Source organism: Molossus molossus, unplaced genomic scaffold (assembly GCF_014108415.1).
Source record: "Molossus molossus isolate mMolMol1 unplaced genomic scaffold, mMolMol1.p scaffold_m16_p_10, whole genome shotgun sequence".
NCBI lineage: Eukaryota > Metazoa > Chordata > Mammalia > Chiroptera > Molossidae > Molossus > Molossus molossus.
This window is the reverse complement of record NW_023425345.1, coordinates 42,748,353-42,774,950: the sequence shown is the minus strand read 5'-3', so window position 1 is coordinate 42,774,950 and position 26,598 is coordinate 42,748,353. Positions and strand designations below refer to the sequence as shown.

General features: G+C 39.2%; 1 protein-coding gene across 1 annotated transcript in view; it reads left to right on the top strand.

The window, feature by feature from the left end:
* The window catches only part of SLC2A13 (solute carrier family 2 member 13), a 322,426-nt gene that overhangs the window by 255,731 nt on the left and 40,097 nt on the right, over positions 1-26,598 (top strand). The window contains exon 7 of the mRNA XM_036252063.1: positions 6,704-6,829. Coding sequence (XP_036107956.1) covers positions 6,704-6,829 — 126 coding nt within the window. The remainder of the gene's footprint in view (positions 1-6,703; positions 6,830-26,598) is intronic.

Genomic DNA, 26,598 nt, shown 5'->3' with positions numbered 1-26,598 from the left:
AACCCAAATCAATTTTTAAAGGATTTTCTCAGGAGAAAGAAGAGAGCACATTCAGTTAAGACCCTGGGTGCCACATGAAACACGCAAACGATTGATTCACTGAAAATCGGCCATCCTTTCTCTGCCTTAGACACTTAGCTGCCTTCGGTTCTCTTCCTTTTTACTTTAATTGGAAACATTTTAAAGTTTTAGAACCAGTTTTTTGTTTTTTTTCCTAACTATGGGAATCCTTATTTTTCTCCCTTTCTAAAAAGAAGGGTCGTAGATTAAAATGTTATCTTCCCTCCCTTCAGCTAGCAGGTTGGTTTCGTTCTAATTGTAATTATTGTCCAAATCAGGTATTTTCACATCTCCTATTAGAGTTTCTGGATGCTGTGCATGAGTTCCCCGAGCAGTTCCCATCCATAGAAGAGCGGTATTGTTGGCTATTGTATAATCTCCCCAAGTGAACGTATCCATATTCAAGAACAATAGTGTGAATTCTGGGCACAGTTGTTTATCACAAATTCTCTCCAAACAGTGTAATGGACTTTTACTATGAGATTTTGCAGGCTGTAGTTTAAGAGAGGGCCCTCTCTTTCTATGGCTCTTTTCTTCAGGCTTCAAGGAAATCGGCCCTGTAGCTGGTGCTTCTCAGAGTGAATTATCAAAATTGCTAAGCAGTTCCATTTGGGTTGTGGATTGGATGTTCACAAATGGCAGCTTTAGCCTCTGGCAACAGAAAACCCTAGCTCCGTTTCAATTACCATCTGACAAAGAGTTTTACTTTCTTTTTATTTCATTCTAAAAATGACTCACATATGCACCCCACCCACCCCCAAGGCTAATGATATGGTAATACCTTGATTTATAGAACTGTTACACTTTGCTTCTATGATACACTTGTACTGGAGAATCCAGCCTGCCATGGGGTGCTACAGATAAGGACTTGGTAAGTGGGGCCTTTTCTCTTGGGTCCTCACAGGCTATTTTGCAAACCAGTCAGGAGAGAACAGTATAACTTCTGCAGTCAAGCTGTGCAGAGAGCAAAGAGGAGGCCCATCTCCATCAATTGTACTACATATTGATTTGTTCCAAACTGAAAATATTTTGTCCTAATAGGGTGGAATCCCCATTTTACTTAATTCATTCAGCAATTTCTTTAATAAAGCATAGTACTTTTGTAAATACCTTCTTAATTCTTTTTTTTTTTTGTAAATTTAGTGTTTCTTAAAAGAGGTCACATCTATAATTTTGCCCATGAAATATTTGTAAGATGTTACATTATATGTTTTACACTGTTCGTTATCTGAGTGAATTTAGAGTTAGAATATATGTATTTCTGTCATTTCCTTCATGTAGAATCTTGAAACTGGGTGAGTTCTTGGAGATCATGTTCTCTAGGGATGGAAAACTTGAAGTCCAGAATTTGGAACTCACCCCAAATCATACTGTGAAAGGAGATCAATGGGCCTAACACCCCACTCGGCCATTCACAAAACAAGTTTTAATCTGTGCATAGAACATTCTTATGAACATTGATTTGACACCAATATATTTAAATTCTCAGCTTTATATTTAGAAAACCTTACATAAATTCATTAGGTCATGTTCAAGAAAGCCTTAAAGAGCAAATCATGAATAAAAAATAGCCCCTTCTAGAAGTTTTCCTTTTTTAATGCCATTTGTTAAAGGTGCTCTCTGTAAAAGGTCCATTAGCAGATTACTAAATGTCAAGTCAAAGTTAGAAATGTTGTTACAGACGCCAGAATTTTGCCATAAAGTCATCTATATGATGAAAACACAATTCTAGGTCCCAGATAAGCGTTGGTCACAGCAGTTCCCAAACAGTGGCCCACTCCCTGGGATGGCAAGGATTTTGACCCTCATTAATACCTGACCTCTGTTCACTGAATGACCCCTACAAACTAGTATGGAGGGATAGTATGGAGCAGTAGAAAGGACAGTTTTTTATGCTTTTTTAATATGGGGAAGGCTTGAGCCTGCACATAAACCATGGGGTAAGTGCTGAGAGAGGTTTTAATAAATAGAGAGAAGAAAATATTCAGTGGGACATGGTATTGGTCCTGGTGAAGTCCAGAGGGATTGAGATTGAAAGCCCTGGTCAAGGGGTGCTCTATGAATAGCCTTTTCAAAGCCTGGAGGAACAGGTGAGGATAGGTATCTTTGTTCACGTCTGAGTTGAAAGTTGAGAAAACTTGTGCCTAGTCCCTTCAGTTTTCACTGTGAAGTATAAGGTCATCTTCTAACCGATTTGTTTGGGACTGAGGACTGAGGTTGGAGGCGAGTCGTGGTTATATTGGGGATCAGTTGTGGGAGTGGGTCTGTCACTGACCCGGGCCAGGTGCAAGGTTGCCGGCAGAGTGAGGATTCCGCTGCGGTTGAGTGCGGGGAGGTGGAGTTTCATCGATATACCTGTTGTGTTGATTCTCCACCAGTACAGAGTCCTAGAGGTAGAAAGAAAGAAGAAAGATGGCCCTGCCTGGTTTTGCTCAGTGGTTAGAGCATCAGTCCGCCGACCAGAGAGACCCGGGTTCGGTTCCCGCTAAGGGCACGTACCTCCGTTGCAGTTTGTCCCCGGCCCTGGTTGGGGTCGTGTGGGTGGCAGCCACTCGATGTGTCTCTCTCACGTTGATGTTTCTCTCTCTCTCTTCCCCCTTCCCTCCCTCCTGCTCTATCTGAAGATGCATGCAAAAATGTCCTCGGGTGAGGATAATAAATAAATAAATAAATAAATAAATAAATAAATAAAAATAAAGAAGAAAGATGGTTGGAAAGACTCAAACATAAAAGTTTATAAGGTGACAGACAGAAGGACTTAAATACAAAGACTTGGAAGATCTGGTGAGAGTAAAGGGATTCACTATGAAAGTTTGACCAAGGAGGACACAGAGCCATGAAGTGAATGAAGGATCAGGAAGGCATGCGGACGATCTGTAAGGTAGAAGAGCATTTGCCCTAGGAGTAAGGAAACCAGAGATCTTGAAGGAAAGTAGTTCCACATCTGCTTATGGGGGCTGCATAGGAGTTCGAGATCAGGGATCTGCAGACTTCCTGTCAAGGGTCAGACAGAAATATTTGTGGCTTTGCAAGCCATATGGGTTCTTTTAGAATTCTCATCTCTGCCCTTGAGGCTTGAAGGGAGTCACAGAAAGTAGGTAAATGAATAGGCATGGCCATGTTCCAGTCCAACTTTATTTCTAAAAATAAATTGGCCACCTAATTGATCGGAATTTGTCTCAGGGGCTGTAGTTTGTTGATCCCTGTTCTAGATGATGATAATTTCCAGGATATAGACAAAGTTAAGTGGAGGAGAAGCCTGTTAGAAACCAAGGAGCTAAGATTGGTATAATTACTGTAAACCATCTAGATATAACAGATAACTGAAGAATATGTCACCACCAGCGTAATACACATTCTTCTTAAGTGCACAAGGGATGCTCAGGGTAGATGATATATATATATATATGCCAGGCCATAAAATGAGCCTCAGTAGATTTTAAAAGGATTGAAATCATTCCAAGTATGTTCCCCAGTCACATTGGAATGATACTAGGAAACACTAAAGAAAGCAATTTGGGTAATTCACAAATATATGCAAATCAACATACTCCTTAATCCCATGGATTAAAGAAGCAATCACAAGGGAAATTAAAAATACTTTGAGAAGAATAAAAATGAAGACATACATGTCAATTATTGGCTGCAGCTAAAGCACTGCTTACAGGGACATTTGTTAGCTATAAATGCCTACATTAAAAAAGAAGAAAGATATCAAATCGAAAACCTAGTCTACCTTAATGCAGTGGATGTGTAAGAGTGAAAAGGAGCCATCAACAGGGGGGTCTGATAGGGCCGACAGGTGGAATGGGATGAAAGTCCAGACAGAGCGGTTGGTCTTAGGTTAAGAACAGGTTTCTCTTTGTAACTGGAGCATAACAAAGGAGGATGGTTTGCAGTAAGATTATAATGTTCCCATCTTTACCACTCTTACCTCTTTTCTCTGTAAAGCTGGAGCTGAGGACATGTGCAGAGAGGAAAGGGAACAGGAGCACTGGAGATCTGAAGAATAGTGCCTGTGTAGGGTGGTGGAAATAGCCCTTGTCTGGAGTTGGCTAGAAAAAATGATTAAGAATTTCACTTAACCACTATAGGCAGTGGTTCTCAACCTTCCTAATGCCGCGACCCTTTAATACTGTTCCTCATGTTGTATGTGGGCGGACCTGCCTGGAGACAGATAGAGGAGCGGTGTCTCGGTTCCTAAGACCATCGGAAATATGTGCTCCGATGGTCTTAGGCGACCCACAGGTTGAGAACCGCTGCGTTGAGGAACCTTGAGACTGGTATTGTAGAGGAACTACTGATCTGCCTATTGTGTGATTCTTCCAGTTGCATTTGGGTGTGTGGGCACAGGCACAGAAAGGCAATTGTTTGCATTCATATATGGCTAGGGTTTGGGCTAGATGGGTGTGATGGAAAAATAAATGGTCAGTGAAATATAGGAGGTTGAACTGATGGGCCATGGTCAACAAGCTCAATGAGGATTGGAACTAAAAGAAAAGAAAAAGCTAATGAATAGGGAGCAAGTAGAGGGACCAATTAGCGGGAGGTCTAATAGAAGTCAGCTCCTCAAGCGCAGGGAATCTGTTTTGTCCACAAGTGTGTCCCAGCCCCTGGAACCGTGCCTGGCACAGAGGAAATGTTGAAATACGTGTATTTTTTGAATGAATGATAGTGGCAGAGCAGTTTACTAAGCAAGCTGGAAGAATGGGGGTGTGGTCAGGTTTGGATATTTGAATGAGTGATGGGAGAGGTAAAGCATTATGGATAACACCCCATATGTCAGCCACGTATATACAGTAGGTTCTCAGCAACTGTTAGTTTTTATCATTACATTTTTGGGCCTTCTATAGGAGTTACTTATTTTAAAAGAAAGTAGAGTCATTTCTCTACCAATATGTGAGTTGACCTTTCCCTAATACATAGTACCATTCAAAGCCATTGGAACAATCAGGGTTATGGAGACCACTTTATATAGGCAGAGTAACCAAACAAAGTACTAGTAAGAATGATCTTCCTTTCCAAATCAGCCCGGAGGAGCTCTCAACGCCAGAAGCTCTGGGGACTTCTAATGCTTTCTGTGGCTGTGTTTGTTTTGCTCCTCACAGGTGTGGACGGCTTTACATTTACCTCTGTAAACGCATTGACCTTTCAGCAGGCTTTTGAAAGGCCTTTGCTTTCAGTGTAGGGCTCAAGTCTGATTTAAAAGTAGGGATGGCTGTTTGCAAAGGAAACGTTTACAGAAAGAGGCCCAAATGATAACCATCTGGTTTTTAAACAATGCCAGGATTTTCCCACTTAGCTAAATGAATTGAAGGAGTATTTTGATTTTGAGTCAGGATTCACATATTTTCCGGATAACTTAGACTAGTTCTTACCCTGTTTCTCCCCAACACTCTATTGCATAATTACTTGTACACAGTAGATATTGAAAAGTCTGTACTGACTGATCTTTAATTGTAAAATCAGCAGGTCTCTGAAGTGCCCTTCCCTCTAACTGGTAAATTTCTTCAATGATCCAGTTCAAACATCACCTCTGATGTGATCCTCAGGTATCACAGGTGAATGAGCTCACCTCTGTCCTATTTTCTCTGACACTGCCATTATTTACTTGTGTATCTGTTTCTCATCCTTGCCTTTTATCCACCAAGGAGCAGGGACTTTGTCTTACTGATTTTAGTTTCGCCAGAGCCTTGCGTGTGCCTGCCATGTATGAGGTGCTCCAGAGTGGTCTGGCCGATGAGTGTGACAGCAAGAAACCGCGTTCCACAAGCACCCTGTGTGCGGGCTTAGGTTGGAGACCCTGCTCTCTAAAGGGTCTTCCCTGTTTAGAACTTGCTTCCCGTTAGGGTACTGCTGTTAGGTGAGCGGTGATTAATTGAGTAGGGCTCTGTGAACCAACCAGGAGATGTAATTAACCTAGAGAAAAGTTATCCTTTTTTCTTACACCCACTTCTTTTAAATTAAGCATAACACATCCTCGATACTCGGTAGATATTTGTTAAAGTACAGGTGTCCACCAAGATGTTAACAGTGACTGTTATCTGGATGGTAGTATTTTAGTTTTTTAATTTTTTTCTTTAGACACTGTTTGTTTCATTCTTTGAGTATATATTGGAAAAATATATTTAGCATTTTTTTTCTTTTCTTTCTTTTTTTTTTTTTTTTTTTGTGGTACGTGCCCCTAGCGGGAGCCTAACCCGGGATTCCGGTCCACAGGCCGACACTCAACCGCTAAGCCAAACTGGCCAGGGCTATTTAGCATTTTTGAAAGATGTGGTAGATGATGGAAACAAGAGAAATAAATACTTTAGTATAATTTGGAACCAGTTTCGTGGGTCAGTCTACACTTGGGTAACACATCCCAGTGGCTTAGGAAAGCCTAGTTTATTGGCTGCAGGTTGACTAGGGCCCTTCTCTATCCAGTGGCTCAGACCGAAGCTCTTTCATCTAGAGTGGGTTCCAGAGGTGCTGCAGGCGGAGGGGAGAGGAGGGAGTGGCCTGCCAGCTGTCACCTGCCTCATCACCTGCCACTTCCCCGAACCCAGCCTCGTGGACCCACATGTACTGCAAGCAGAGTGGAAGGTGCGGGGGAGCACCAGTTGTCTCAGCTAACATGACTGTCACCCTTGTCATTTTACAGTTACTGTAATGAATGTATGTTGGATCCAGACTGCGGATTCTGCTACAAGATGAACAAATCAGCTATCATCGACTCCTCCTGCGTTCCAGTCAATAAAGCCGCTACAAATGAGGCAGCCTGGGGCAGGTATGTCGGTCACTCATTACACTGTGTAAGACCATACAGTAAAATTTCACAAGCACACCTATTTTTATTTTTATATTTTTTGTTAATCCTCACTGGAGGATATTTTTTCCAGTGGAAGGGATGGGGGAAGGGGGAGAGAGAGAAACATCCATGTGAGAGGGACACATTGATCAGTTACCTTTGCACACGCCCTGACCAGGGCTGGGGTTCAAGCCTCAATCCAGGTAGGTGTCCTTGACCCGAACCCGTGACCTTCCATTGGGCAGGCTGATGCTCTAACCACTTAGCCACGGTGCCCAGGGCAGGAGACTATTTTTAGACTTATAAAGTGACTACACTTACCTGTCAAGAACTGTATTTTTTTTAAACTGATCTTCTTAAACGATGTTCACAATGATATAACTATATTACTTTGCAGCATATGCTGATGAGAGCTGGTGTAAAACATTGCAACAGTGTTTCGCAGACTTGGAGTGAAAAGTGTTCACACCTAGACAGTAGGGTATCCGGGTTCCAGGGCCACCTCCGCCCTGTGCTGTAGGAATTGGCCCCTGAGGCAGGGAATCCTGGGTTCTGGCACTTGGTCCCCAGTGCATATCGTTGAACTGTGTCAGTAATTCAGATTCCCAAACTTAAGTGAAAGATCGAAGATTGTGAAATCAAAACGAATTAATGTCTTTAAATTCTTTCATGGGAACCCTTATTTTCTTAGAGTCCTTCACTGGAGTTTAATGAAATTTAGCAAAATGAGGATAAACATTAGTAATCACTGGCATGTAACCAGTCTGGGAAGCTATAAATCTTTCTCTTTTTGACAGATGACATTGGTTTGTATTAGGCAAATAAGTGAAATATTTGTGTACAACAAATATTCCCCACGTTTATGAACTAATATTCATATCCATGGTCACAGAAATATATAAATAGTATTCAACATGGCTTTAACTTCATTTTTGTATTTTAAATCGCCATAAAGAGAATACTGTCTACCTCACAGTACTGATGAAGGTAATGAAATCTGTAATAAAGTACTTGTATCTCGTAGGAGCTATAAAGTGCAATGTATCATTATTCGTCATTATACTAGTTATCATTAATCATTTTATTAGGGAATTACTCCAAAAAAAGTAGAAGTAAATTATATGACAGTTGAGTGAAAATCCAGACCATATTTTAAATACACTGATTACAAAGAAATATGTATAAAGAAACTCAATTATTACTTAAATGAAAGCTTGAAAAGAGCTTCTTTTAGAAGCACCTAGTGTATAATTTTCATCAGCCAAGCTTCATTAGGCAGTTAAGTGACTAAATATTTCTGGATATAATAGTTTATCATTTTAACCCTTATGATTCCTTTTCGATGAAAAAAAACCTGAAAGTTACTCATCTAGAATTATGAGCATATTATGAAATTTGTTTATGTATTTCACAAGATTAACTTCTAAAGTTACAGAAATGTTGACTAATGGAGTGGAGACGCTAAAATTAGACATTTCTCTTACTGTCAGAAGCTCTAGAGGTCAGGGGCTTTAAAACAGGAGTTTTGTTCTTAGTTTTCACAAATAACAAAGTATATAACTCTATAATAGAAATATATATTGCTTCTTTTATTTCAATGTATTCTTACATTTTATTTATATTTTTGTACTGTTATTCTTTGACTGCACACAATACTAGAGAAAAGTGAAGCACAGATAATACCTAAGTAGGAAAAATACAAAGAACTAAACACAATATATAAAGGACTTTTGTGTTTGTACAATATTTAGAAAAATCCCAAACTCTGTACCAAAAAAAAAATAGGTCGTGCTAGAAAGAAAGCAAAAAAGGCAGGATGTGTTTACCATGAAAAAATTCTAAAATAGAATATCCATTTGTATAGTTAAATAACATTCACTATATTTTTGTTTATTAGTTGGTTGATAGGTTTTATACAAATACCTACAATGGGATTCTCAGGGCAAAATCTCCCATTACTTTGGATTTACACATGAAATGTGCCATGTACAGATATTTCAGGATCAAGTGTCAAGGCAGTTCATAGCCCCATATCCTGATCTCTGACCACAGCTGTTTCCTGAAAAGACACCAGATGGAGAGAGTATGATGATTTTGATAAACTCTGAATTGTTTCAACATAATGAAAACCATTTGCCCATGTAATCAATTATATATGTGTTGTTACATCTCAGCAATTGTTAAAAAAGTCATTTAGCTCTTTCAAGAAGAAATACAAGTGGTCAACAAGCACATGAAAACTGCTCAACATCACTGATAATTAGGCAAATGCAAATTAAAACTACAATGAGATACTGTCTCCGGCTCATTAGGATGGCTGCTGTCAAAAATATGAAATAAAATAACAATTGTGGGGGATGTAGACAAATCAGAAAGCCTGCACCGCTGATGGGATTATAAGAGGGCGCTGTGCCTGTAGAAAACAGGATGGCAGTTTCACGAAAACTGTAAATGCGATTATGTGTCATCTAACAGCTCCATTTCTGGGTATATATCCAAAAGAATTAAAAACAAAGCTTTAAAGAGACATTTGAATACCCATGTTCAGAGCAACACTATTCACAATAGCCAAAAGATAGAAGTAACCCAAGTGTTTGTGATGGATGAATGGATAAACAAAGTGTGGTATATATAATACAGTGCTGTATTATTCTAATTTAAAGGAAGGAAATTCTTGCACATACTACCTCATGGGTAAACCTTGAAGATCTAATGATTAATGAAATAAGCCAGTCACAAAATGACAACTACCCTGTGACTCCACTAACACGAGGCGCCTAGGATAGTCAAATATATAGAGACAGAAAGAAGAACGGTGCTGGGGGAGGGGTAGTAGGGGGTAGTATTTTTTAATGGGTATGGGGTTTGTTTTGCAAAATGAAATGAGTTTTGGAGATTGCTTGCACAGCACTGTGAATATACTTAACACTATTGAACTGTACAATTAAATTTTTTTTTCTTTATTAATTTTAGAGAGGGGAAGAGAGAAGGAGAGAGAGTTTGAAACATCGATGAGAGAGAACATCTATTGGCCGCCTCCTGCATGCCCCCCACTGGGGATCTGGCCCACAACTTGGGCATGTGCCCTGACCAGGAATTGAACCAGTGACCTCTTGGTGCACGGGTCAGTGCTCAACCACTGAGCCACACCGGCTGGGCTATACAATTAAAATTTTCTAAATAGTTAATTAGGTGGTAAATTTTGTGTTATATGTATTTCTGCACAATTAAAAACAAAAAAGGGAAACCCATCAAACACTCATGTGGCACACTTCTAGAAAATACACTACGGTGAGCTGATGGGAAATCCCTCCTGGCATCACCCCCGACATCCCAAGTACACCCCACACACACGCAAAGACAGGTGTTCTTGGAAGATTAAAGAAATAAGAATAAAACAATTTTATTTCATGGATTAAGAAGAAATCATAGTGGAAAACAGAACATTAAAATCAATAACTGAAAAGAATCACATGGAGTTAGAACTCAAACTGAGTTAGACTGTAAAGTAAGCAGAGAATGGAAATTAAAAGATGAGAAAAAATAATGCAAAGACATACGAGAGAGACTCAAAAAACAAAAGTTGATTCCTAGAGAAGATCGATATAATGGAGAAACCTCTTAACAGCACTCGTTAAGAGAGGGAACACACAGATACACAACATTTAGACTGGAAGAAAAGCAGGTTTGGACAGATAGTAAAGATTTTTAAAATCATAAGAGAATACTATTAATAATGTCCAGTGTGCCCTGACCAGTTTGGCGCAGCAGTTAGAGCATTGGCCTGTGCACCAGGGAGTCCCATGTTCAGTTCCCGCTAAGGGCACGTACCTCGGTTGCAGTTTGTTCCCGGCCCTGGTTGGGGTTGTGTGGGTGGCAACCAGTCGATGTGTCTCTCTCACATCGATGTTTCTCTCTCTCCCTCCCTCCTTCCCTCCCTCCCTCCCACTCTATCTGAAGATAAATGCAAAAGTGTCCTTGGGCGAGGATAAAAAATAATAATAATAATGTCAGTGCACTTGAAAACAGATAAAAGGGACCATTTTCTAAAGAGAGAAAAAAATCATTTTCCACAACCAACTCAGCACCTCTGTGAAGTATGATTTTTATTCCATTATACAGATGAAGACAGCAGTGCTTAGAGGGTTTGAATGACTTTCTCAAAGTCAAAAAGCTAGTAAGTCCACAACAATAACAGAAAGATGTACGTTTTACAGTCAGGTCATTTCAAATTTGACCTTTTTATCATTTATCTCATAGGTGGCACTGGGCAGTTTGGGCCTCTCTCAGCCCCATCCCCCATTTCTCGTCTATAAGATGGGAATAATATAATTGCTGTGCTGAACAATATTTTTATGAAGATTAAATAAGAATATATCTTGCCCTGGCCAGTTTGGCTCAGCGGTTAGAGTGTTGGCCTGCGGTCCGGAGAGACCCGGGTTCGGTTCCCGCTAAGGGCATGTACTCCGGTTGCAGTTTGTCCCCGGCCTTGGTTGGTCGTGCGGGTGGCAGCCACTCGATGTGTCCCTTCACGTCGATGTTTCTCTCTCTCTCTCCTTCCTCTCTCTCCCTCCCACTCTATCTGTACAAAAAATGAAAAAATATCCTCGGGTGAGGATTAAAAAAAAAAAAAAAAAAAAAAGAATATATCTTAAGACACTTATAAAACTGTAATGCCCTTGGCAAATGTAAGCAGAACATATCCTGTAGTAATTTTAATTTTTCCTAAGATTTGTCAAGAACACATTTTCTAGATCAGAATAAGCATGTCCTGACACCTAAGTGCATTAGAATACTTTATCTGTGTCTTTTTATCCACTTCCATACCTCCTGCCTCTCTTTACTCACAAAGTCATAAACAATCTATTCTGAAACTTCAAACATCCTGCTCTAAGTATTGCTAATGAGGGCTGCTCTCTTAATGTGCTGATTCAGTATTTGTTTCCTATAATGCAACATTTTGCTCTGTAATTAGACCCACTAAAATAGCTAGATGGACTCCCTACTTAGCAGTGCATTGTTCTAACTCGCACAGAATGCCTGGTTTATTGTGTTCATTCAGCACCAGTATTCTCAAAGCTGCACTCTGAAACAGCACCCAGCCCGTTTTCCCAGCATCCCACCCTTCTCCCACCAGAACTCTGGTCAGTCTACCCCTGGCTACACCCTGATATCCCTCCGATTTTCCACCACCGTGCTTTCTCCAAGCTGTGCTTCCGCCTAGAATTGACCCCCGCCCTCCTTTTCGGTCCCCACCTGCCTTCTATTATTCTTCGCGCAGATCCAATGACACGTTCCCCTTGCAGTCTCTCTGGTTAACCCCAGAAATCAACACCTAATACCCCTGCTATCCTCGAGCACTTTCCCTTGGTGCCATGTACATGCCAGGATTCACTCAATAACAGTAAAATGGCCAAGTGGAGAAGGCCGCCATCACCGGGAATAGGTAAGGGTTTGGAAGTACTATCATTTTAAATGAGAAGATACGGTGTTGCCATCATTTCATTTTAGTTATAGCTTCCACATTCATTCTTATTTTCAGAAAAGGAAACCTCTAAAACAAAATTGAAGAGTGAGGCGATTTTAATGAGCAATGCTAAATGTTTAGCTGGTACTAAGTAAAATGTTTTAAAAAGTGTTTTAAATAAAACTTTACCTGTACTTCAAATATGCATACTACATATTACTTATAGTCATACTACATGAAAAATACTTTTAAAAAATTGTTGGGGGGGGGGATAAACCACAGAACTTATATGCATGTATGCGTGAACAGTGGACGTGGACAACAAAGCTGGGGACAGGGCAGAGAGGGAGGGGGAGGGGGATCAGTGGGGGAAAAAGGAGAAACATCTGTAACAAAAATTAATTAATTAAATAAAAATTTTAAAAAATTAAAAATTATTGTAAGAAATATTCACATTTCCTGAAAACAGTCACCTATACACCAGGAAAGCAGTACCTGCGGTGACAGTCTAGGATCAAGTACATTGGGAAACGGGGCCAACGAGCGAAAATGGGATTTTCCTCATCACTTTTTTTTTCCAAGATATATATCAGTTTTGCATTTAGAAAATAAATATATTTTATCATTAACAAATTATATTAGTATCCTAACATGTACAGGATTGGTATTTTTATCAATTATTTATATTAGGGGTTTCAAATGCTCAAGCTGTGCTTCTAAATTAATAACAGTATAATTTAAAATTAATGTTTGCCAGCATACATTCATAGAATCAAATATGGAATATTTCAATCCATTTTGCTTTTTAAAATACACTTTTCTTTATGCTTTTGCTTGAATAGAAATCACTGTGCTCGATTACTCCCTTTAAAATCTGTAGTTGTGCCCGGCCAGTATGGCTCAGTGATTGAGCATAAACTCATTCACCAAGAGGTCACCAGTTCGATTCCGAGTCAAGGCACATGCCCAGGTTGTGGGCTGGATCCCGGGGGGGGGAGGGGGGCATGCAGGAGGCAGCCAATCAATGTTCTCTCTCATCGATGTTTCTATCTCTCCCTCTCCCTTCCTCTCCCTCTAAAATCAATAAAGAAAAATAAATATTTTTTAAAAGATCTGTAGTTGTATACTTGTGTGTGTAAGTGCATCTGTCCTAAGTTATTTCAGAGATCACATGCTTCTGGGCTCTTCTTTAAAGGCAGAAACTCAGACTTTCTTGAATTTAATGAATGTCTGTATTGAGGACTCTGTTACTATTTATTTACATTCCAAAGTATGCAAGTCAGAAAAGCAAAACATTTCTGAATAAGTTATCTTCCCTCTCTCGTGTTAGTTCGTCCAACTTCTTAGTTGGTATTTAATTATTATAATAATAAAAAAACACATTTTAACAGTTTTCTTCAAGGAGTAATATTCATAATGTATTTGACTACCCTTCCCCTTAGTTCATAACAAGTCAGTCCTTGTTCCTTTAACATTTAAAAAATAACATCAGTTCATGCTTCTCCAAAATATCTGTAAGTTATTTCTCAGTGGAGAAGACGGTAAGACTTTTAGTGGAAGGATAAGGACCAGGACTTGGACTTCATGCGCTTGGTGAATATAAAGTAGCAGTGGTGAGCCTTGGTTCATCAGATGGTGGTGCAGTGAAGCCACAGAGGTGTGGTGCTGCTGCGATGAAGCTGGGAGGCTGGGATTTGTCAGGAAAGGAGAGAGGGAGCCGCGGGAACGAGAGGAGGAGACCAGACGGCTGGAGCTGACCCCAGAAATTTGAGTGTGGATCCACGTGTCAGCCTCGTTTGGGCGATTTTTTTATTTTTACAAGTACATTTTTAAAGGTGTGGAAATTATATTGAGTGATTTTAGGTGAATGGCTTCATGGGACACCAGGACAGTGGGTACGACACTGTATCCATAGTGAGGTGCGGTTCTCTTCCGCACACTCTGTGCATTAAGAAAATCGGTTGACACTCGCATGGTTTTAGCACATTATCTAACTAGAAATTAGTAACATTGTCGTGTGCTCATCCCACTTTTATTGTAACTTCTGTCCCTGCCAAGTGCGGTTGATTGCATTATTGTTCAGAATATCCGCTGCAGGATATCACTAGGGCAGGATTTGATTTCTCTCCCTCATTCAGTCTCATCCGCATGACCTGCTCTGGCCCAGGAAACGAGAGTGCACTTCTGAGCTGAAGTCTAAGAGCGAGGATTTTCCAGGTGTTCTTTTTCCTCTGCAGTGAAGTTGGCCCAGAATAGGAGGTGTTCCTTTAGCTCTGGGCACAGAGTAAAGAAAAGGTGGAGCTGACCTCAGATGGGCGAGAAATTAACCCAGTTTGTGGCTCTGGGATTTGGGGCTCTTCTATTACCTCTGCATAACCTGTTCTCATCCGACCGACAAAGCAAGACAAACTGCATTCATTCTACCATGGAAGTGGCACACATGTTCTTTATTCACATTATAAAAGGAAGCTCATTTTTTTAATCTGTTAAACAACAGTACAGTGAAAAGAAAGAGACGATAAGCAATCACAGAGAGTTTTACCAAATTCCTTAAGTTCGGGAATACTGCTACCGGAGCTCTTACAGTTTTTAAGTAGGGGCCAGTGTGAATGGCTTTGGGTTGAGAAGATAAAATTCTGATAGAAAAAGGAAGAAAGAATTTTTAAAAGAACAAGTAGAGGCTTAGTCAAGGTATTTAAAAATGCATTAATATAAGGGATATGGAGGGATGGTGTCTGCATTTTTAAATGTTACATGTTTTAATAAAGACATTTAAAAGGAAGAGTGTAGATGTTGCTCTGTATGATCCAGAAAGAACAGCATTAGAAATCCAAACACTCTCAGAAAGTTTTTTGGTAGATAGCACATGTGAACTAAAATCCATTTATTCAGGTCAAAGCTGGTACCTTAATATACATTTATTCCTCATACTTCCTGTCCTTGTGGTTTCGGTGCTAGCTTAAAAAAAAAAAGTTAAGCAAGGTAGCTTCTCCATTACATATGACCTGGGTTTACAACTTCTACCGTTTGTACAGTGACAGCCACATTTCATCATTTCAAATTTTGCAGACATTCATAAACCAGCACCAATCAGAATTACCATTGTTTCAAAGTAATGCCAGGATGGCAACCTGGCACCCGTCAGAACTTGGTGCTCTGTCCCCGTGATTTCCAGCAAATTCTGCGCTTGTTTAACACCCATCCCTGCATGGTCGCTTGTTCTCTATTGGGATAAGTGCCGTCTTATTTCATCTAAGAATTTTATTTTTAAAATAAATAGTTCCAAGGATTAGTCAACTTTAATTTCATTTCATGTGTCCAGGAACCCTCTAAAAATAAAATAATTTACTTTTTTAATTTCCTGGTTGTTTTTTGATATCTAAGTTATGAGGGAAAGATTAGATATACACCTGTTCTGCATAGACAAATGCATAAATGCTAATATTCTTATGTTTCATTTTTGGTTAGTTTGATTTTATAACAGAATTTAAAATTCTGTTGGCATGGCATTTGCAGCTGGAAATACAAAGGTTTTTGTTATTTTTCCTCAAGTCATTATATAACATTGAAATTTGATATTGTGCCACATGCTATTGAAATATATTAAGAAGATACAGATATTACCTCAAGATTTATAATTTAAGACAGATAGAACATTTATACAAGCATACTTTAAAATGTAAAAAATGAATGTTTCTTTTACAAATACACAAATAACAGTATTACGGTTACTGCTTAGGGGCAAGGACATTTAGGGCAGAGGGTGTGTGAAAATAAGTTGCAGAATGTACAGATATGGAATGAGTTTTAAAAATCAACCCTAGCCCTGGCCGGTTTGGCTCAGCGGTTAGAGCGTCCGCCTGCGGTCCGGAGAGACCCGGGTTCGGTTCCCGCTAAGGGCATGTACCTTGGTTGCAGTTTGTCCCCGGCCCTGGTTGGTCGTGTGGGTGGCAGCCACTCGATGTGTCGCTTTCAAGTCGATGTTTCTCTCTCTCTCTCTCTCTCTCTCTCTCTCTCTCCCACTCACTCTATCTGAACAAAATATCGCAAAAATGTCCTCGGGTGAGGATAAAAAAAAAAAAAAAAAATCAACCCTAGCGTTTAGGAAGTTCAAATAACAGAATTCTTGAGGATTCAAAGTTTATGGCAAACTGTGGGACAGAGTATTTCAGATACAAAATATGGACTGTAAATATCTACAAAATTGTGTTCCCACCTTAAACAAATATTTTTATATAATGTTGAATTCCCCATCATAGTTACTTACTTAAACTTTCTATGTCATAACTGAGGGGAAAAAGTCTTCAAACTATAAAATCATTTATGAATCACTCATTTTTTATGAGCTTTTAAGGCTCATGAAAATATATCACTATTATTATTTATTGTTTTTCCAGTTTTATTGAGGTATGATTGACAAATAAAAATTGTATATATTTAGGTTGTACAACAGGGTTTATTTAAGCTGCAGTGGTTCTCAACCTTCCTAATGCCGTGACCCTTTACTACAGTTCCTCATGTGGTGGTGACCCCCAACCATAAAATTATTTTTGTTGCTACTTCATAATTGTAATTTTGTTACTGTTATGTCTTAGGCGACCCCTGTGAAAAGGTCGTTCGACCCCCAAAGGGGTTGCGAGCCACAGGTTGAGAACTGCTGATTTAAGGTGTACAACATGTTGATTTAAGAAAGTACACATTATGAAATGCGTACCACAATCAAGCTAATTAACATATCCAGCACCTCACATAGTTACCTTTTCTAAGTATACAGTACAGTATTATTAACTAGTCGTCATGTTGTACACTAGATTCCCAGAACTCATTCATCTTGTAACTAAAAGTTTGTACCTTTGACTAACATCTCCCCGTTTCCCCTACCTTCAGCCCTTGGCAACCACCATTCTACCCTCTGGTTCTGTGAGGTTGAGTTCTTTATATTCCACATATAAGTGAGATCATGCAGTTTGTCTTTCTGTGTCTGCTGTATTTCACTTAGCACTGTACCCTCCTGGTTCATACATGTTGTCACAAATGGCAGAATTTCCTTCTTTCTATGACTGACTAATATTCTATGCCATATATATACAGATATAGATATCATGTTTTCTTTATCAGTTTATCTCTGGACACAAGTTGCTTCCATGTCTGGGCTCTTGTGAATAATGCTGGAGGGAACACTCATTATTATTCTTGATGAAACTATCATTGAAAACTTAAAAATGAGAGTGTTGTGTGGTGCGTGGAAACCCATTTGTTAAAACACAAGAGCCGTCAGAACCTCTGGAGCATCAAGCCTGGAAGCTAATGTTCCTAACCATATTGGTTTTGTTTTTGGAGGGGGCAGACTGGTTGATGAAAAACTAACTGACAATAGAAAATCATCTTTTAATGTTGAGCTTTTAGGCAGTACTTGAATATGCAGAACTATTGTTACGTTTTAACTATTTTACTTAGGAAACCAGCTGTCGTAATTCCACCCAGGAAAATCAAGGGAAGAAGGAAAGGGGCATAGCAGAGTTAAGTCAACATTTTACAGGTATTCTGCCTATTAGTATCCAACAAACATTAACTAATAACCTTGCTTGTAACCTAAAATAGGATGACAAAGCTTGGTATGTGTAAAAATTGGGAGTGATCAACTAGGACAGGTAGACACACTTGTAAAAGAATTTCAAAGGTGATTACCAAGCAGAGAAATGTCCCTGCCCTGGGAATATCAGAGAAGCTACTTTTAGTGAAAACAGAGTTAAACAAAGGATGTGCAGCCCAGAACATCCTCTTCCCTGTTAACTGAGCTACTAAGTTCTTCATCGACTCACAATGTATCTGATATCGTGGGAGCCGTGGACATTTTAGCACATAATTCTTGATCCATTAGTATAGCTTTGATCCTTTAAGTAGAAATTAAGGAGGTACATATAAATATTTCATGTCTTTTACAGTTGAACCAGGAAACATATTTAGTATTGCTGCTTAATTAAGTCTGAGGCTTTTTTTTTTTTTTTTTTAATCCTCACCTGAGGATGCGTTTATTGACTTTAGAGAAAGAGGAAGAGAAAAGGAAAGAGAAACATTAATTGGTTGCCTCCCATCGTGCCCAGACTAGGGATTGAACCCGCAACCTTTTGTTGTAGGGGATGATGTTCTACCCAATTGAGCCACCTGGCCAGGGCAAGTCTGAGGATTTCTATGTGTTCTTTTTGCTTGTTTTTGTTTTCTGCTTGTCCTGTCCGGGAGGGTGACAGATTCTGGGAAATCACATGTTAGTGTAGGGAGGGAATTTTTCCCCTACTCATTTTAGGTTCTGGGCTGGGCTCTGTAACAGAACAAAGATAAACAGGAAAAAACAGACATTTATTAACATGAAAATCTCATATATACATGAGAAATTTAGGGATGAGTAATCCAAAGAGGTGGCTTCGAAATGAGGCTTAAATAGCATGTTCGGCCGAGAACAATACATTTTTAAAGAAGTGACAAGACAACAAAAAAGAACCTCGGTCTCGAGAGGTGGCGGGTTGTAGGAGAGGTATGGGATCCATCACGTCTGGTTAGTAAGGTTTGTGTAGATCCCGACGGTGCCTCTCCAGGCCAATGGGGTCTAATGCTGTTCTGTGAGTAACTGTTGTCCTTCAGGTTAGAAGGGAAAGGAGGGTCCCCTCTGTAAACCTCAGACCTGCTCTCAGCAAACGGGGGGACGACAGAGAGCTCTTCCTGTGTTTGCTGCTGCTTAATCGTCTTCAGCTCGGAATGTAAAGGAGGCATATTTTGGGGTGACATATTCTGGTTTCCTTCACTTGGGATAGCTGGGAAGAAGGGGGATCACACACCTAGGGACGTCACTTGGGTCAGAGGAGTGACCTCCGGCAGAGTAGGAATGCTCGGAACCAATTAGGAAGCATGGATAGAAGATAAAGCGCTGGGAAACATTATCAGACAGGTATCCAAAGAGGAAGGACAACGTGGATAAAAAACTGAAGAAGTACAATGAAGACAGGTGAAACGGGAGGCCTGGACAAGTGCAAGGAATGTGTGTCCTGGAGACAGCTCAGGAAACACTCTGAGAACACCGCCTTCTCTGTAGGGAATTTCTCACTTGCGATCTCTCTCGGCTGGGCAAGGAAGACCTGTGGAGTACGCAGAATTGCCCCAGCTACATTAGCAAAGTTCTACTAAGACTGACAGCTTTTAGTGTTTCTTACAGATGAGTATTTGGTGTCTATAACATTGGATATAGTTATTTTTTTATTATTATTTTTTATCCTCACCAGAGGACATTTTTGCATTTATCTTCAGATAGAGCGGAAGGGAGAGAGGGAGGAAGAGAGAGAGAGAAACATCAATGTGAGAGAGACACATCGAGTGGCTGCCACCCACACGACCCCAACTAGAGCCAGAGACAAACTGCAACCGAGGTACATGCCCTTAGCGGGAACCAAACCCAGGACTCTGGTCCGCGGGCTGACGCTCTAGTCACTGAGCCAAACTGGCCAGGGCTGATACAGTTATTTTTTAAACATATATTTTAAATATATAAAAACTGAAGGTCAAATAGTATGTATAGCATTGAATTTATCTACTGTGTACAAATACATTTTTTGTGAATGTAGATGAAGGGCACTGTATCTTCATTTCATTAAACCTCTTAGCAGTCATCAGTTGCTTCTCTCAACTGGCTTCTATAAATGTTCCACGTCCTATAGTGCAACCATTTCATTTCAGGCAAGACTTTGATTTCTGCATTAAGGGGAGGGCTGGTAGACTGTAAATTACTGAGAACCTAGATCTGTGGAGCTGGCGATCCATAGCTGGAAGCTGGCAGAGCCCATCCTAAATTGAAACAGGAGTAGAGTTAATTATCCTGACTTGGAGTGGCAGTGTAACCTTGACTGGCGTCCTCCTCCATCCCCCTGACACACGTTCACCACCCTCGAAATGAGCAGCATTCAGCGAACTTCACAAAGAGGTTTTCTAGCCCGTGTGAATGTGTTCTGAGTACTTCTGAGCATGATGTTCAAAGAAGTTAGTGTTTCCCAGTACTTTTCACTCTTTTATGTTCTAACTCAAAGATTGAATGAGATGTTCTGTGTGTGCTGCTGTTTTGAAAAGAGAAGGATAAAGTCACTCACTATCTACATATCCTTTTATTATTATTTTTTCTTCAAAGCATTTGTGGCTCTTGGCATTCTGAAGTTGGGAACGATCCAAACCACATGGAAATAATAATATCCCTGCCCAAGATAAATGATCCAGCATACCTAGTGTACCAGATGTAAAAAGCAAAAATCCCGTAAGCATTTTTTTCATTAAAGTTTTTCAAACTCTTAGGAAGGCCAGTGCTCGGACTCAGTAGAGAATTGCTTTTCAGCAGCTTGTCCCCCAGAGCTAAGTAGAATAATGGCAAACGGATAGAGGTTCTGGCAGCATGGCCCGGAGAGACCCATGAAAGGGCAGGTCTATTTGTGTGTGTGTTTTTTTAATCTAGTATTTTTTGTAATTTATATGAATTTTCCTTTATGTTCTAAAATATAGCCATGTTCAGTTTAATGTAGTAATTGTTTTTATTTCATTGTTTTATTTATCTATTGAATTTTCTGGACAGCCCCAATCCACCACCTCTCAGTTCATCCGTTACCTCAGCAGTGAGGAAAAAACACATTTGTTCCTGGTAAATATGCTCTTTAATTCTGCTGCACATCAGCACATGTGCTGATTTGACAGTACAGTACGGACCCAACCCAGAAATGAACGCCCAGTTTACAATACTTAAAAAGTAAGCAAATTCTAGTGAAACTTTCAGGTCTCAGTTTATCAGTCTAAGACACGTTATGTGCCTCATGGATTTCAATGTCCCAGTTAGGATTCTTGCAAACTGTACGGTCTATAGTATAGCTAATTGAATAAAACTTAAACATCTAATTGAATTTCTTAAAAAATATGCTCAAAACACATGTGAAAATATTTCAGAAATCTGTGTCTTTATAATATTATTGAATCAAACATAAATGTTAACAGATTATTTTACTTCTGTAATTTTTTGTTTATATTCATTTGAGAGTTGGCTCTCTTTTATAGAATGGTGGGCTGTGAAATAACTAAAATAACGGTTAATTACATTTCCCAGACTGGCAATGTAACAGGTTGTTTCATTGTAGCTTGTACATATTAAGATACTTGTCAGCTATTAGTCCAAAACACCCTATCCTCATGCACCTAAGTAGAACTGTTCTCTAATACTTTGTATATAACCTGCAATCGTTCTGATATGTTGTATTAAGGGTGTTCCTATTTGTCTCTAATTTCCCAAGTGGGATTATGCTTGACACATAGAAATCTCTCAGAACATGGGAGTATTATTGAAGAATAATAATAAGGAAGAAGAGTGCTCCCGCCATGAGTCCTGTAGATGTTCTGACCAAGAATCTGTCAATTTTATTTTCCTGGGTAATTTTGTGTCATTGGAGAAGGCCAGATTTCTCTGAGTGGAAATAACAGTAGTTAACAGTAATAGTCACACACATCTACGTACAGCTCACAGTATTCTTTGCCTGATTCTGTTTTCTTTTTTTTCTATTTACGACTTGGTTGGATATATGGATTCAGGAGGTTTCTTTCAGAAAGTCTAAAGTCGGTGGGCAGCTTGCTCTTAATGAACAGAAACAGAGTCCTGCCTGGAGTCAGAAGACATTGATTTGTGTCTGGAATCTGTAACTGACCAGAGTATGGCTTTGGGTCATTTTTTTACCTCTCTGATCTCACGGTTTTTAATCTTTAAAATGGAAGGAAATGATAACACTGCATCCTGCTTGCCATGCAAGACCAATGAGAAAGTCAGATGGAAGTGTGTGTGAAGAGAATTTGTACTCTCGATTAAAAACAACAACAACCCTGATTATCAGTCTCATTTCCACCATATACCTTACTTACTGTATAAACAGAGTGGAACTACGTATCTAACTGGCAAATGTAGAGTTAAAACTTTCTTAAGCATGCAAGTATTTTAGGATAAAAGAAGAGTTCCTTTTCCTACAAATGCATTCTTGAGTTTGTAAGAACTCTCATCAGTTTATTTTCATTAAATTTTACACTATTATAACAGTGCTCAGCATTATCAGAATTTTTATTAAATTTCTTTAGTGAGTCCTGTGTTATTTGACATAAAATTAGCTTAAGCCTTTTTGTGGTTTGCCTAAAGTAATAGATATTTTCACTTTATCCTCTGTTTTGAAAAGTTTAGGCTGTTAAAAATGTACAATGTGAAGTTATGAATAATTCAGTAATTGTCTTTGATGAGCTTATTCCTCATAAACTATCAGTCAACATCTGTGGCTCATTTCCTTGGGAGGTAAATCAGTGACATTAAAACAGTAGTACAATCTACGTCTGAATGGTTAATTTTCAAGTCATGTCCCTACTCTTTACATTTTAAGTTAATTTAACTCTTAATTATCATAAACAAACAACACAGTGCAGGCAAATTTAAGAGAATATTCATGAGCAGTTTTCTTCGTCTTAGAAGATGTGGTTGCGGTTATACAGGATTTGGCAATACAACATTGATGAAGTAGCAGGAAATCACTCACACAGAAAACTGTCCAAAACCGAAGCTTTAAGATGTAGCAGTGTAAACATTAGAGGATTTCCAAGCATGGCATTCTTCAGTATAAAACAGAAACTCAAATTTAAAAATGCATGTAGTGTAGGAACTTAATTTAACTAATATTACAAGTTAAATCTTTTTAAGCATTATTTAAATTTGTAAATCAGAAGTCATACTGGGGTTTAGGGATGGTATTGGCAACAGCAGTGTTTTCACACCTCCCCAAATCTCTTTCACTCCCACCATCCCAATAAAAGCAATCGCAAGGAATGACCTTATTTGAATCTTGATTCCAACAAACTGTGAAAAAAAAATCTTTTGAACAGACTACCAGAGAAATCTGAGCATTATTGGTTATTTGATGCTATTAAATTATTTTTAATTTTTTAGATGCAATATTATTTTGTCTTTTTTTATAAGTCCTTACAGAGATACATACTGAAATAGTTACAGATGAAATAATATGCTGTCTAAAACATGCCTCAAAATAATCTAGGAGAGGTGAGAGTTAGTGGGGGCTTAGATGAAACAGATGTGGTCATGTATTTAGAGTTGAGGTTTATATCAGAGTTTGAGGTTTATATAGTTGTTGAAGGATAGATCAGGTTCATTATACTGGTTGTCTTTTGAATACCGTATTTAAACATATTTATAATAAAAGAAAATTTCAATGTTATATCAAGATAAATGCTAGCCTACACAAGTGACTAAAATTTAAAACAAAAAATGATAGCTAAGAAGCAAATAGAAGAAATAAAATGCAATGTGAGAATATATGCAGTTAAGACAATAAATCTTTTAAAAGGAGAATAGCAAGGGTTAAATGGGATAAATGTAAAAGAAAAAAATGGTAGATTTAAAACAATTATATTGATAAATTACATTAAATGTAAATGGTCTAAAAACTTCAAATGAAATTTTCCAAGTACGTTTTAAAAAGCAAGACTTAACTATTTGATGTCTTGAGCAAGAAAAACAAGCAATTTAAATGTAAAAACAAACATGGAAATAAATATAGAAATAAAGGGATGGAAACAGACATACCATGCAAATACTAATTGCATGGACGCTAGAATGACTTTGTTAATATTAGACAAAAAAGCTGCACAATAAGGATTGTTATCAGAGATAAAGAGGGATACTTCATAATAATAAAGTAGCAAATTCTTCAACATATTAAAACATAAAAATCTTAAATGTATATTTCTCTAATAGCAGATCTTCAAAATACATAAACCAGAAACTGAATCCATAATTATAACGGGTTTTTCACTGCTCTTTATTGATAATTGATAGAACAAATAGATAAAAATACTAAAGATACAGAAGACTTGAACAGTACTGTCACTCAACTGGGCCTAACCCACCAGACATTTATAGAACATTCCACCCAACAATAGCAGAATAAATATTATTTTCAAATGAACATTACCAAAATTGACAGTATTCTGAGCTACAAAACAAGTCTCAACAAATAAATGTTAAATAACTGAACTCAAAGAAGGTACATTCTCTGACCATAGTAAAATTAACTTAGATATTAGTAAAAAAAAAAAAAAAAAGGTTGTCAGCCCTGGCCAGTTTGGCTCAGCGGTGAGAGTGTCAGCCTGCGGTCCAGAGAGACCCAAGTTTGGTTCCCGCTAAGGGCACGGGCCTCGGTTGCACCCGGCCCTGCCAGGGTCATGCGAGAGACTGCCACACGATGTATCCCTTTCACGTCAATGTTTTTCTCTCTCTCTCTCTTCCTCTCTCTCCCTCCCACTTAATCTGAATAAAAAATGGAAAAATGTCCTTGGGTGATGATTTAAAAAAATTAAAAAATGGTTTTCACAAAAATTCCTAATACTTGGAAATTAAACAGCACACTTCTAAATAACCCATGCTGTAAAGAAGAAATCACAAGGAAATTAGAAAATATTTTTAACCCAATGAAAATATATAAAAATGTTGGGATTCGACAGAAAGTAGTGCTTTGGGCAAATGTTTGGTTTCAAATAATGATATAAGAAAATAAGAAAGGTCTCAAATCAATGATCTAAACTTCTGATTATAAAGGAGAAAATGAAGAGCAATTAAAACCCAATGTAAGCAGAAGAAAAAAAATACAGAATAGAAATCAATAAAATGGAAAATGGGAATGCCGTAGATAAAGTAAATGAAACACAAAGCTATTGTTTTAAAGAGATAAAGAGTTGATTACATTACACCTAGACTCATCAAGGGGGTGGGGGGAGAGAGGGAAGACATAATTTACTACTATTAGAATTAAAAGAGGGGACTTAGGACTTCCGGTCAAGTTGGCGGCGCAGGTAAACACGGTATCGCGTCCTCCCACAACCACATCAAAGTTACAACTAAACTACAGAACAACCATCATTCAAAACCTCCTGAAATCAAGCTGAATGGAAGTCGTACAACTACGGAATTAAAGCAGCAGCCACATCCAGACTGGTAGGAGGGGCGGAGGCGGACGGGCTGGTCCCACACCCACGTGTGGCGGATAAAAATCAGGAGGATACCTCGGCTGGGAAAGTCCTTCCTGAGGACTGAGGGGTCCCCGTCCCACACCAGGTGTCCCGCTCAGGGTTCCAGTGCCAGGAAGAGAGTCCCCATAACTTCTGGCTGGAAAAACCAGCAGGAACTGAGGCTCAGGGAGGCTGAGGCAGCTGGAGCCCCAGGCAGCTCCTTAAAGGGCCCGCGCACGGACTTGTCGGACTCTCTCCCTCTAAGCTCGGAGGGGAGGCAGCTCGAGGGGCAGCAGAGACATACAGGGAAGAACTGAGCTGTTTGGCACTGGAGTGAGGTCTGGAGAGGGGGCTTTCTCCAGGACAAACGTGCTGTAAGAGGCCTTTGTTCCTTTGGTGAACCCTTCCCTGGGACAGCAGCCGCCATATCTGGGACTCCAGCAACCTGGCTCACACTGGTAGCCCCGCCCTGCTGACTCCCTGAGGCCCCGCCCCGCCCAACTTTCAAGCCCACCCAGGTTGTTGCCACTTGCTTAACCATAGGATTGGCCTGTCTTGGATCCTGCTTCAGGTTTTTCCTAAATTCTTTCAAACGAGCAGCATCTGGTCTCAGTGAGCCCCATACCTCTCATTAAATAATACACTGAAACAAACACAGGGAGGCAGCCAAAATGAGGAGACAAAGAAACAGGTCCCAAATGAAAGAACAGAACAAAACCCCAATAAAAGAACTAAGCGAAATGGAGATAAGCAACCTAACAGATACTGAATTCAAAATACTGCTTATAAAGATGCTCAATGAACTTAATGAGAACCTCAGTGAACTTAGGGAGGGCCTCAAGAGCATAAAAAAGGACGAGTCAGAAATCATGAATACACAGTTAGCATTGAAGGAGGCATTAACTGAAATAAATAATAATTTACACAGCTTCAATAATAGAGTACATAAATCCAAGGAGCAAACCATTGATTTGGAATATAAGGAAGCAAAAAATGCCCAACCAGAACAGCAAAAAGAAAAAATAATCCAAAATAATGAGGATAGTGTAAGGAGCCTATGGGACAACTTCAAGCGTGCCAACATTCGCATCTTGGGGGTGCCGGAAGGAGAAGAGTGAGAACAAGAAATCGAAAACTTGTTTGAAACAATAATGGCAGAAAACTTTCCTAACTTGGTGAAGGAAACAGACATACAAGTCCAGGAAGCACAGAG